This window comes from Ascidiella aspersa, chromosome 5 (assembly GCF_963924565.1).
Source record: "Ascidiella aspersa chromosome 5, kaAscAspe10.2, whole genome shotgun sequence".
NCBI classification, from domain to species: domain Eukaryota; kingdom Metazoa; phylum Chordata; class Ascidiacea; order Phlebobranchia; family Ascidiidae; genus Ascidiella; species Ascidiella aspersa.
This window is the reverse complement of record NC_139451.1, coordinates 15,755,255-15,769,315: the sequence shown is the minus strand read 5'-3', so window position 1 is coordinate 15,769,315 and position 14,061 is coordinate 15,755,255. Positions and strand designations below refer to the sequence as shown.

Below are 14,061 nucleotides of genomic sequence, written 5' to 3'. Positions count from 1 at the left end.
GCAACAATTATACTTGTCTATAACGGTCAAGGTGTAACAGACTTTTGCCACGCATATTGACAGAGATGTTTTGTTTAACAGCTGGTTTTGAATTAATTAGGCTGTTAATTAAATTGTACTCAGCCGATCCGTATGAGAAAGGCGTCATTGGAATTGTAGGAAAAGTTATTTCTGAATCCACAAGTAGACAGCACTGACAAAACTGCCGTAGTTGCAGCCTAGTAGGCCTAGTTCATTAGTTTTTCTAGTAAAAGCCGAAAATAGGAATAAGTGTTTATTTGATGTGCAGCCCTCCTGTAAGCATTACATTTCCTAACTGGACCTTGTACTAAACACACAACCTTGGCTAAACACGTCTCGCATATTTTATGTAACGAAAACCCGTGACATATGTCGATCAAAAATTACTAACAAACTTAAAAAAGTCGTAGCACCAATTGTTCAAATTGCGCGAAACTCAAGCAAATACGTAATACCGGTAGGTACCATACTGCATCCAACGAAAAAAAATCCTGTTTGAAAACTAAATTTGCTTAGTGTTCAAACCGCTGCAATAAACGCGATATTTTGAAACTCAGTCCAAATGTTGCGTAGTTTATACTCGGTTAGGGTTGCTGTACGTTGTTTGTGTAAGTGTCTTAATGCCTCATAAAAGAATGTTAAGGAAAACGCTGCAATAAACGCAATATTTTGCATATTTTACGTAACAACCACCCGTGACATATGTCGATCGAAAATCACTAACAAACGTAAAAAAACGTCGTAGCAGCAATTGTTTAAAATGCGCGAAATTCAAGCAAATACGTAATCCCGGTAGGTATCATGCATCCAACGAAAGAAAATCCCGATTGAAAAGACAATTTGCTTAGTGTTCAAACCGCTGCACACGATATTTTGCAAACTCAGTTCAAATGTTACACAGACAACGTACAGCAACCTTAACCGAGTATAAACTACGCAACATTTGGACTCGTGAAAAAATCTTAAAGAAAATGCTGCAATAAACGCAATATTTTGCGAACTTAATTAGGTTCCATTTACGTGGGTAAAAAACTGCAAAAAGCTATTAAACAAAAAACTATACTGTTATTCATATAATATTATTTGCCGGTATGCCGTATTCGTAAAAAAACGATACGCCAGATTTTTTTCGTCTTTTAATGATTTTGTTTCCAAACGCAAGGTTTGCACAAGATTGAGTATTCAACTCAGGGTTTTTTAAGTTTTATGATTTACTGCTGTGACGTAACTTTATAACATTGCTAGGAGTTCCGTTTCGGTAAGAAAATTATTTTACTTTCAGTCCTGGTTTAGGTAAGTCACAGCTGACATATCGTAAATTATAGAACTGCAATGTTGCCTAGTTAAATCTCACTACATGACGTTAATAACGACGTAACGTTCATTGGCATGTTCGGTTAACTGTTGATATAAAAAAAAATTGCTAAAAAGTTAAACCTAGAATTCGATTGTTAATCTTGACTGCGGTACAGAATTTTAAGCAAAAATGTACAAAATTTACTAGCAGCCTTTATCTTCAAAATGTCCTTGTGAATACCCAAAAGCATAAAAAAGCTTAGGGAGTACAGATTTATAATATAGCAATATGTAATAAATCTGCCTTTTTTGAACTGGCACTGGTCTTTTGAAAAGTTGAAGACAGACAAAAACGATTTTTTTTATCATTCTGTGTAGAAGAAATTCAACATTTGAAAATCAAACAATAAACGAACGGGGTAAACTAAGAAATAAAAAAACTAAAAATTTAAAAGAAACGCTGATAACTGTTGAACGTCGGACTGCATCAATACTTCCAGACAGGAATAACTGTTCAACTAGAGTCAAGTCTATCCGCACACGCTTTACATTGGTGATGTATACCTTTCTCGACACACTTCTTTTAATCGAATGTTTGCGTCTTTTCAAAAGGCAGTAAACAAAATAAAATATGAACTACATTAAAAAATAGGGGATAACAAATATGTACAACTCAGGGCCGATAAAATGGGTCAAAACAATACCACTTTTCAGGCATTGCCGCTTAACAATAGAATAGCAACATGTTTTAGCAAACTTGGAACTACGTAGTCTTCACTATTAGTTACACATCCACCTCCAATAATTTGGCCATAGGTCCTGATTAGAGATGTGCGATACCGATATTTTTGTAAGGCAATGCGATCCAACACCAAAAGGATTTAATAATATTGTCACAGAAGAAAAAATGAGAAGTGATTTTTAACTAATTAAAAGGCTTAAAATAGCTTCATCGTGGGTAGGTTTCTTTAGCTTTGGGTGTTTATTATTTTTTTCGCATTTTTACGTTTCAAGTTAGAAATAGGTTAGCAAAAGCCTAGGTCTATTTCGTAAGGTACTGGTATAGATACTATAAAATTAGATATAGATATCGGCTTCGATGTGATGTTACATTTCTAAACCTGATTAAGGTTAAGAGAGACGTAATTTAATTTTTTTTTGGTTTGAACTCAATCTCGGTAAGCGACTAAAAAACAAGGTTCTATGAAAAAGTTGGTAATATATTAGATGCAATTTCGCAGCATGACTGCGGGAAACTGTCTAGTATTGAGTAAGGCAAAGGCAAACGAAAGTTGGTTCACTTCTAAGGAACATATGTGAAAGCGACGCGGTGCCCACAAAAACGCGTAACAAAAATAAAATATAAAAGCGATTGTATCACTGCGGGGTCGAAAAACAGCCGTCTTGTCGTATCAACAGTATAACAAGCATTTTTAAACTTGTAGATACAAATATTAAGTTTACAAACGATTAACGAAATGATGAAAATATTCGAAATAACCAAGTTGGGCATTTCATTTTGCACACACTGCAATTTAGTTAAGACTGTTGACGAATTTGGTAAAAATGTGTTTAATTCCCATAACAGAGTTGTGTACATTAAGACCTGAGCTTTTAGGACAACATGGAAATGAGAATATAGGCAATGGAGCGCAGCGAACGAGCAAATTTAATTTTTATGGATGTTCTGAAAAAGCCAAATTCAATATATAACCATTTAGGATAACAAACGTTGCAATAGAAAATAACTGCTTTGTAATAAGAGTCAAGAGACGTTTAAAAGTGTCGGAATGTGTGCATAACAAAACACAACTATGAGTACAGTAATACACGTTTTACAACATTGCCTATACGGTACATTTTTCTTACGCGTTTCAAAAGTTGGTGAAAAATAAATGTCCTTAAAAATTAAAAGGCGAAAGCGGCCAAGGCGCCAATCGGTGCAATTTCTTTCCGAAACTTGGGCCTTAAACTGAATAAACATAGTGGTAAAAAATGTGCCACATTATAAGACTTCAGTTTCGGTAGGATATTGTTTGTTTTACATTTAAGCAACTTTGTACCGCGGGAATAACAGCGCGATAGTATTCAATAGCACTTTGCGGAATAAATAAATCAAGAAACAAAAATTACGGCGGCAGTTAAGTTTCCCCTCCTTCATCACACCTGTACCAGTTTAAACTTATCTTTGTTAGATTATTTAAAAAATTAAAGTTCTATTTCCAGTATAAACAAAAAGCTTTCTCCAAACTCAGAAAGAAAAGCTTCCAATGCTAATAAAACTCTATTAAATCGTAAAAGAATAATATATGGCTATGTGTTCTTCTGTTAAATAAGACAATCACCAAGTCACAAACTGGAGGTAATAAGTTAATATTTTTCGAGGAGGGTGGGCAGCAGAGGGTAGTGGAGCGCAAGGTGGCATGTCTTTACTGCAGCTGTTAGAAATCAATTTGAAGACAAGCTGTTATAATTTTGCGTAACGCCGCTTTTAGTCCACCTGCTTGTGCACGTACAGCTCCTTTAGGGTTTTCAACTCGTCAATAAGTTGTTTGTTTTGGTTCTCTAGCACAGCGACGCGTGTTTCCAAGCACTTAACGTACTCCTTTTTTCGCCTTCTGCACTCTTTCGCGGCTTCCCTGGCGAACAAAAATGAACATGGTTAAACATTTTTTAAAAGATTTCTTTTTGAAATATGATGACTTTTTTATGTAAATGCAGTTCATGTTTAACACAGGCACTAAATTGCCTTATTTGAATAACTTAATATTTGACTTTTTCTATTGAAAAATTGATATATTTTTTCTTGATCAAGTACCTAGTGCAATTCATCTCTACAATACATTTCCTTTAGTTGCTTCAGTTCGTCTATTAGTGCCTTATTTTGACTTTCGAGAACGTGCACCCGGTGCTCAAGACATTTTATATATTCTTTCTTTTTTCGCCTACAGTCGCGTGCCGCCTCCCTAATATACATAAACATTAAAATATAAAAAAGACACATTTTGACCAAATAGAAAAACACACAAAATAGGATTCGGAGAAGCAAGCAAAAGTATAACATTGACACATTCACCAAAACAGGAAAAAGAGCCAGGTCCAAAGTGTTTTGCACACGTAGTAAGAGGCGTTTGTCAGGTGAGAGGTATTGAAGTGTCCGGAAGTTGTGCGAACAGTTGCGCCACATGTTTGGATGAGTCGAGCAGAACCAGAAAAATAAATAAAAAAACAGCAATTAGGTAATTGGTGCAAAAATGCAAGTACAATCTTTTTTCACTATTCATTGAAAAGCAATAAAAAAAGAAAGTCATGCATCATGCCAATGTTATTTGAAATGTATGTTGAACTTGCGAATAGGGATTTAGGTATCTGGTTCTGCCCTTCTCATTTCACTCAATACAAGCTCAAACAGACACACATTTGGAATATATGTAAAATATTTTAAGAAAATAATTGATTTTTTCTCATTCTTAGAAAACTATGTCATCAATGAAAAGAAAAGTTTGTCTTCATATAACATGCATCAAAAGTCAATAAGAAAAGAAAAAACTCAAGCATGTCATAGTGGCATAACTGTTATTGTTTTTGGTGTTTAAAAGACACTAACTGACCTGTTTTTCATTAAGCGCAGTTCCCTTTTTCTTGAGGCTTCTTCAGCCATTTGCTGAGGAGATTGCATGTTGCCACCACTCATAACCACACTGGAAAGTGGAGTTGTTGTAGGGGTACGGATCTGGTACATTTGAGAATCACCTACATTTAAAATATATTTACAGTCTTCAATTTGAAATATATATCTTGAAATGTTATTTGAAACGTTAATATGAAAATAAAAACGTGTCTGTTGGGAAAATATATACAAAAAATGTGTACGTCTGAAAAGATGACTAATTTTTAGTCTAGGGATTAACTGGTTACGTTAAAATAATATGCTTCTAATCTGGCATAAGAAATATAAATACTAGCCCTAAAACATACTATATATAAATTGTTTACATACTTTATATTTATAGAAATATTTTTTGGGCTGTGTGGAAAGAAATCATGATACAGTTTTGCTTTAAAATAAACCAATTTCTGATTTTTTGTAACCTTATAAATTTGTATTTTGTTTATCTTCTTTGATTTTTTTTGTTGGCAAAAATTTCAATTTTTCGTTTGCCGTTTGCCGAGGGTGTGAGTCACACAACGCAAAATGCTGTAGTAGTCAAAGTGCATGAACTTGCTTACAGACCGAAAACATAGACAAATATGATAAAGCTTGAATATGCGTTAAAAGGTACAAAATATATAGTTTAGGGGGGGGGGGGGGTGGCTTTCTGTATTTTTTTTTAAATAAAATATATTGTCTATCTGATTCTTTAACGGCCATAACCACCAAGTCACAAGCATTTTGTCGTATTGCTGGATATTGGCCAAACATTTGTCTTACTGATAACAACCTTTAGTTAGCACAGGGTGGGGAATCCCCTATGTTACAACTTTGTTAAAGTATATAACATATTATAAAAATCAACTTTTATGTACAAATATTTCCTTGAAATGACTTAAACTATGATAGTGATTTATATTACTTTACTTTAAATCGTTAAATTTTCATAAAAACTGCCACACACTCAACTACTTCAATATTTGTGATGCAACAGCCGCTTGATTGTCACTCCTTGCAGTAACAAATCATTTGTCATTTTGGGTTAGTTTTAAATTGATTTTAAAACTGGGAAAATTTTCTTTGGGGAAACAAAAAAAGATTGGTGATAAAGATAGTGTGTTCCAGCAAAAATGGACAACCTTTTATTTTATTTTTAGAAAATGGACAAAATTTAATTTAAAAAAAAAGAAGATAAATCTGCACGAATTGTTTATGGCAAACATGTAGCACTGTAACAGCAAAGAAAAACAGGGAAAAATATGGAGTGTGTGCTCAAAGACCTCCTAAACAGGGATAATGTACCCAGCAGTGCATGGGTCTTAAACTTTTAACACCCAAAAAGTAATTTATGGTTTTTAGAGATCAAACACACCAGTTTTCTGCTGCCACATGAGTTTCGATTTTAAAGTACAACAGGGTTTGTTGTCACTTGCACTTCAACCATGCATGGCCTACACGTGGCAAGGGTGTTTGACAAACATCTTTTGGAAATGGCAAAGTTTAATCTTTTTAAATAATAAAATATGTATCTGTAAAAATATTTTGGGGTGGTAAACACATATGATATATTAAAAATTATTATTTAGATTGTAAATTTAAATTTAGGCAAATTCTGTTATTCAAAAGAAAATTTTGATTATAATAAATAGGTAGGTTTATTTTATTATGAAGAAAAAAATTAAAAATTTAAAGAAAAAAGTTTGCATAGTCTTTACCCAAAGGCCTATTATAAAATGTTCACCTTGGCAAACTAACCCGTTTGCATCAGTAACGTCATAGGTAGAAGCAGAAAATTCTTGGCTGTTTTGCAGAAAGTCAGCAAAAAATAAAACACAATATATAGCCTACCTATAGAAAGGATGGCAAACTGGTATACGATCCACTGACTCAACTCAAGGCAAAAATTGACTCAACACAGATTTTATGACATACTTGTCTTTCTAGAAATGTACTCGAAAAATTTCAAAAAAAATTAATTATCTACTTATTCTTTGTTAGATATGTGTAGTTTTTAAGCCATCGTTTCTAAAACTTAGGGGGGTTGAAGTGTTTAAGCTTCATAATTAGACCTGCATAACTTTTGCTTCAAGAAGTGCATTAAAACCTAAAGGATGAAAATATGTTTAGGAAATTGATAGGGCTTAATATTTCACCATCCCTGATTGAAACCAACAAACAAAAGTAAAATTTATACAATATTGAAAAACTGAACTGGATATATATTGCTATTTATAACGGCCCACTTACACTGACAAATGACCCATACAAAACTATCTACTAAAAATATATCTGACAAAATATAAAAAAACACAACCCTGTCTAGATTTCGTTTTTAGAAATATCTAGAAATGCTATTAAAAGAAAAACAAATAAGGCACAAAATCCTAGATTAAGCACAAAAAGTTTGCATAGGAAAAACTAAAGCAATACACACCTGCTCCTTGGACAACTACATGGTTGCCAGGTAACCACATATTGCCACCTCCATCACCTTGTACGATTGTGTGGCCTTGTGCAAGGGCATTTGCCATGGTGAAGGTTTGGAGACCTGCCACTGATGATGCAGAGTTTTGTTCTGCGTGATTAAGGGCAGAGGCAGCTATTTGAATTGCTTGAGCTGATTGATGAACTGAATAGTATTTTGCATGGTATTAAACAAATATAATAATTATCAATTTAAAACAAAATTTTGAAGAAAATTCATGTTTTTAAATACCTAAAATTATATTCGTCAAAATTTTTTTAAAGATCAAATCACTATATAAACTATTGCTACCAGGTACAATAATATTAATTAAAAAAAAACAGCTCTTCTGGTAATTCTAATTTTTGTAAATCACTGGATAAAATATGACTTTATGATTATTTAATTATAAATATCAATAACACTTTATACAACATATTTTATTAAACATGTATAAAAACCATTTATCTTTCTACTAAAACAAGGCAGCTGAAATTTGCTGAACAATTTACATTATAATGGTTTCAAATAACCACAGATGGAAATATTTAACAAACACTATAAGACAATATCAGACTAATGTTAACCATGGGAATTAATGGACTAGTAAAAAAATAATTTACTATGATTAAATAAACTCAACTTCAAGAATTATCCATTTTAGCCCAAAAATACAAACTTTCTATTAAATTAAACTAGAAGCGAACTATATAAGGTCAAATAGTAGAATGAGGCATATGTGATGATCAAAGTTACTGAAGTTTAACAAATAAAGCATATTTGGTAGAAACTGTAAAGTTTCTACTTCATTTAAATTACATGGCATTCAGTAAAATTGCCTGTCTCCTAGAACAACAACAACAGAGAAAGAGAGAGAAATAGAAAGAGAGATAAGAGCAAGATACATACAGGAGAAGCAGCATGTTTTCATTTAAGAGTAGTGACAGGAAGCAGATAGGCTAGAGACTGCCACTAATTTCCGGCATAGGCTGCACTGTGAAAGGTTTATGCAAACAAAAACAGAGAGCTGCCTCTTTTTTACAGCTATGAATTAAATGATAGCAGTATCACCATATATCTATCTAAATTATGTTAAATTTAACTTAACCGGAAACAAATTTTGTTGCAAAATACACTAAGCATGTGATTTACGTTTACATATAGGTACAACCACACATAAAATCAGCTGGCAGAATCAATTTTACACATATGCACAAAATATGTGCAAAATCAAAATACAGGAGGTAAAAAATGTTTACTAAACAATTTTGTTATATTAAAAACTACAATAAACATACCGGTACCACCTCCAGTTTGATAGGAAATGGTTGGGGCTTGCATTGAAGTAATCACTTGTCCACTGGAGTCTGATTCTGAACTATCAGAAGATTTGTTTCCACCACCAGGTTCATCCTTAACTCTCTGGGATTCATCAGGTTGACCAGAGAGCTCATTTAAAATTTTCCTAAAAATAATTTGTTTTTCAAGAAATCAAATTAATAAATTATGTTTATATTGTTAATCAACAATGTAGGCAAGACAAATATAGTTGTTAACCTACATATATTTTATCTGAAGTTACTTCACCTACCAGTCAAAATATTGCTGTTCGTATCCATTATTACAATACTCCTGATTGCCATACATTATATTGTCATCAAAAAAACGCCTATCTACCGGTCTATTCCATCAAATAATAATTCCTGTACATAATATTACTCACTTGCACATGTGCAATTACCAAGATAAAACAGCAAATAAACAGCCAATAAAAGCATTGTTAGTGAAATAGGGCACAGGAAATGACACTTAAAAATTGAGCGAACATAAAAAAAATTGGTGTGTAAAATTACAACAAAATAAAACACAATGTTAATTAGCATTTAGTTGTTGAGTGGTCACCTTTTTGTGCGTAAAAACATAACAATAGCTTGTTATCTGAATTAATTAATGTATTAGCACAGACCACACAGCAATGGTTTCTTTCAAAAGTTATTACATGGTTTACATAAGTCAATTTACCCACGAAAAATGGTGTTATATTTCACGTCAGTAAACCAATTTGCCGATTAACAATAATCTATTTTATTAGTAGACTAACAATAATATAAAAAAAATTTTTTAACATATTATTGAACACTCCAAAAAACTGACAATCCCATATTACCTGTATGATGGTCTTCTTGATAATAGTTCTCTTCTTTTTGCTGTATCCTAGGATAATAAAAATAATAATTAAAAAAAGACAAATAATAATATTTATGTAATATGCAACAAAAAGTGAGTGTAGTAAGGATTTTGCAAAAAAAAATCCACATTTAAAAAGTAACAAAATACAAACAAACATATCAAATAATTGCTAAATCCTAGTAGTTCATTATTAAGAATGGGTGTTTTTTCTTAGGATTATACTGTTTTGTGGAAATTAAAACAAAACCTGTTTTTTTTTTCAATGAAACCTACATCAAACAATTTCTGGCTAGACCACACCAACCTGAAGAATGGGTGGCTGTATTACAGACTGTTGATTAACAGTGATCACGCTCTGTCCCTGACCGGAAGTGATAGCATTCGCCATCGACAATGGCAGTGTGACCATCTGCGTTTCACCACCAGCACCAGACTACAGAAAAACAAAAGTATTGTAATAAATTAGGCGAATTTCATAAATCATGATTTTGTTATTGGTTGGAATTGTCACATAAAAACCACTTACAATGACATTCAAATTAACTGTTTAGTTAAATTTGCCAATTCTACTTTGCGCAAGTGAATTGGAATTATACACAATACACTTTGTAAATGCTAATTATATACATACCCATTCTTCAATATGGGGCAACATGCTCATCATCTGGAAAACTAAGTTTACGGCATAGATGCCAGAATTTTTTAAATAAACTCTTTACAAGTAATAATAATCCTTTTCCATATTGCCAAAATGTAGTCTGTCTCAAATATTATAACCAAATTAGATTTACACAGTTTTAAAAATAAAACCATTCTATTCCTAACGCTTTTATTTAAGACCTTCTTTTGAAAATACATATACTACTGCACTAGCTTCTAACATTACACTTTTGCATTGAAGCTCATTGTATAACTGATTTTATTGATTGAACTACGTGGTAACCCGATAACGAAATGGCAGCTTTATCTGTCAAAACATTTACCAATAACAATAACAACAGCCGTCAGTTCTGCTACAGAAAAACTATGGTAGAGGTAAAGCCTGTGAATTGTGATGACATAAAACATTGTTGTAACACTGCGTTGGTAGCACACACATACACACACACTCACTCACAAAACATGCAGGTGGTATCACTGCGAACTGCTACTGCCAATACATAGTAAGATTAGGAGGAAGGAAGTATTTCCCCCAGTGCTACACAAGCCCTCTTTGCGTGCATGTGAGAGCATGTCGCTTTAAAACCGGCATATCTGCTGGCTTGTGTACGCTTTTACATAGGGCAAGAGCTTTAGCAGAATATCACAGCATGGCAGTGTTAGTCAATTGTTTTTCTAAAAGAATAACTTAAAAACATAAATCACAATTAAATCTATCATAATGAATGCTTTGATTACTAACATCTAAGGGTAATAAAATTTAAACTAAATGATCAACCCAATGACTAATTACAATTGGCAATCAAACCGTACATTGTACCAGAAATGGTATTAGCAGTATTAAATAAGCTTATTTCAGTTATTTCAATTCATTGGCAATATTTTTTTGTTATTTAATGACTATTAAGCACATTTTAGGTCAAGAACACATCTTTTTACTCTAAATAATTATTCTATAGGAGGAGTCTGTTAAAATGGACAATACATCACATCTTATAGTAGCTCATTTTCCGTCTAAGCATTGACTATGATTTTCTGTATTTTTTGTATAATAAAATTTAGGATTATACTCGTGGCCAAGTTCCTGTTAAAAAATGTATGTAGTACCTTGTTTGTGGTAAAACAACATAACTCCATGAATAGTTTAAATTGAATAAACGTTTGAGGAGAAAAACAATCATAGAATAACAAAACTTGAATTTAATAATAACCAAATTTTAGCTAATTCCTACACTACAAAAGCCTTTCATTGTTGTTAAAGATGTGCCAAGTTTTAGATTAAAATTTTTGATGCATGTTTTTTTTTTTGTTGTTCCATGGAATATTTTTTAGGGGGCAATCCCAAGAAAAAAATAGTTTTTTGTTATCAGACTTAAGGATAAACAAGGTTTGCTAAAGGCCCATGATATATTAAATAAATTGCTGAGATACATGCTTGCATATCTACAATAAATAATTAAACAACCAATTTACATTATTATGGTAAACATTCAACATCGACGATATGGAACTATGTTAATGCACATAAGTAGAAAGGTTGATTCATTAATTAGGTAGGGCAAACTTTTTCAAAAACACTTGCCTGAATGGAGAAAGCAAATTCAAGTTAACATTAACTCTGCCATTTGTTAATTATTACATTTTAATAAACTTTACTTTTTTCATTTAAGAATGGTAACAGCTTTATACATATCAAAGACATAATATTAAATCACTTTATTACCTTTGATACGTTAAATTATTCTTCAGAAATAGTTAACCATATAGACTAGACAAGTAAAAGAGGTTGGAAATTAACCACAACAATGGTTTGATAAAGCAACTGTCACATTATCTAGTACCAGACAAACAACTAAAAAAGTATGTTACAAATGGTATTAAAGGAGGGCATATTTTTGATATAAAATATTAAATAATATTAAAAGTATACTTGCATTAAACAGTGCATTCTATTGTGAATAAAATACTGTACTCAGGGTGTCATCAGATATAAACAAAAAATTAGGTAAATTGTATATAATAGGTTCAAAGAATAGTACCTTCTAAAAACAGGTTAGTATAAGTGTGTTAATCTTCCATAAAAATATATATATATATTTTTAAATTTTTATATTGCTAACAATATGTGGGCTAGGGTGCGCGTTAGTGTTTTAGTTCGGGTGAGTCAAGTATTATTAATTATATTTCTTTCTTTCTGGTATTTTCTTAACTCATTAATTTCCTGTTTTCTTTCTTGTATTTTTCTTAACTCATTAAGTTATTATAAAGAAAAGTGGTAGGATTCTAGACCAGCACCAAACCTTGTTAACTTTTTACATTTCTGCGCTGAGTGTTGACAAACACTTTTATGTGTGGATTTTACCCCTCACATAATGAAAATGTTTAGATTTTGGTATGCCTTATATATAAAAAAAATTATGTGCTCTTAAATATGTTCACAAAAGGAAACCTTTTATGGTATATCTTGATGAACATTTGTTTTTGAGAAATAGTTTGCATATCATATCTAAGGTAGAACATGTTGTATTTACTGAAAACAGTTTAATATTAGGATACTAAACAGTGTATGTTAAAACATACCAAGTTAATAACTTTTGAGTTTCTTTTATATTCAAATAAATAAAATTACCACTTGAATTTGGATTTGTGCAGTTGCAACATTGTTTGAGTTTTCTTCAGTGTTTGGGGATTCCACTATTCCCTCCATATCACCATTGAACCTGTGAACAATAGTATATAATATATTTTCCCTGAATATTTCAACATAGGAGGACTATAGACATTTACAAACTTAATCCCATAAATAGTATGCCTAAACACTTTTTATTAAAGAACGTGCTACGACTAAGTATTAGCGAGCTCATTAACTAAATTCAAGTTAAAACATTTTTACCGATTCAATAAAAAACACAAAATGAAAAAGCCATTAAACTCATACCCCTATTCAAGCAGAAATAAACGATCTTCGAGAACTGGAACATGTTACTATGTGCTAGCAAATAATAATACATAAATTAAATAAACTTGTTACAGTACTGTACATAACAAATCAAAGTCAGGTAAAAAGTTTTACTTTCGAAAATGTCATAATTAGAATATTAAGGCACAATTACTGACGCTAGGTAGTAAAAACAGAGCACATCTAGGAAACGTGGTTTGTGTTTTGTTATTGTACTTACGTAGTTTTGTCGTGATCAAAATGCAGCTTCGCGACTGGACACTCTCCTGCTACGTAGTCAACACGTCAAATGACACAAAACGCGTCACCACGAACAAAAACAAGAAAGATGAAAAAGGTCGATATGGCAAATGATTTTGGACATTTATTTACAAACAACAAATCTATTTTTTTTAGCGACAAAAAATTAAACACAAAAAATAAATCTGACAACAAGCAACTATACCATTGGCCTATATAATTCATTATTTATGCCAGATTTAACAACTAAATATTACGGCGGAGTAACATAAAAACATTCATACGCGAATTTTGTTAGCCTCACAGCAGCCGGCTGGATATTACGCAACATTTCTACAGTTAAAATAATCCTTTCTACGACGTACATTGATGATGTTATAATGGAACGCCGTTTGGGTAAAAACAATACGCGTATATGGATAACTTTAGCTTTAATCGGACTGCAATTTAAGTTAAATGGGACATCATTCAAATCGGACAAATAAACTGTCAGATTTAACCTAAACCAGGGGTCGGCAACCCTTTTATAGTCACGGGCCAAAACCAAACTCAGAAAGGTCTCCGCGGGCCGCACAAAAT

General features: G+C 32.2%; 1 protein-coding gene across 6 annotated transcripts; it reads right to left on the bottom strand.

Annotated features, from left to right (window-relative positions):
* Positions 1-1,666: 1,666 nt before the first annotated feature.
* On the bottom strand, positions 1,667-13,539 carry LOC146145092 (cyclic AMP-responsive element-binding protein 1-like). Of its 6 annotated transcripts, none has more exons than XM_083390301.1 (9): positions 13,463-13,539; positions 12,913-13,003; positions 9,928-10,056; positions 9,601-9,647; positions 8,732-8,898; positions 7,404-7,598; positions 4,929-5,070; positions 4,136-4,283; positions 3,817-3,956 (listed from the first exon to the last, which is right to left on the bottom strand). In XM_083390301.1, the coding sequence occupies exons 2-8, from the start codon at positions 12,988-12,990 to the stop codon at positions 4,136-4,138; spliced, it is 906 nt and encodes a 301-aa protein (XP_083246427.1). In that variant the 5' UTR covers positions 12,991-13,003; positions 13,463-13,539; the 3' UTR covers positions 3,817-3,956. The 6 variants fall into 6 exon arrangements, with proteins under 6 accessions (XP_083246424.1, XP_083246428.1, XP_083246429.1 ...); XM_083390304.1 differs by having other exon boundaries at positions 10,255-13,003; positions 13,463-13,521; XM_083390298.1 differs by lacking the exon at positions 4,136-4,283 and having other exon boundaries at positions 1,667-3,956.
* Positions 13,540-14,061: the final 522 nt, after the last annotated feature.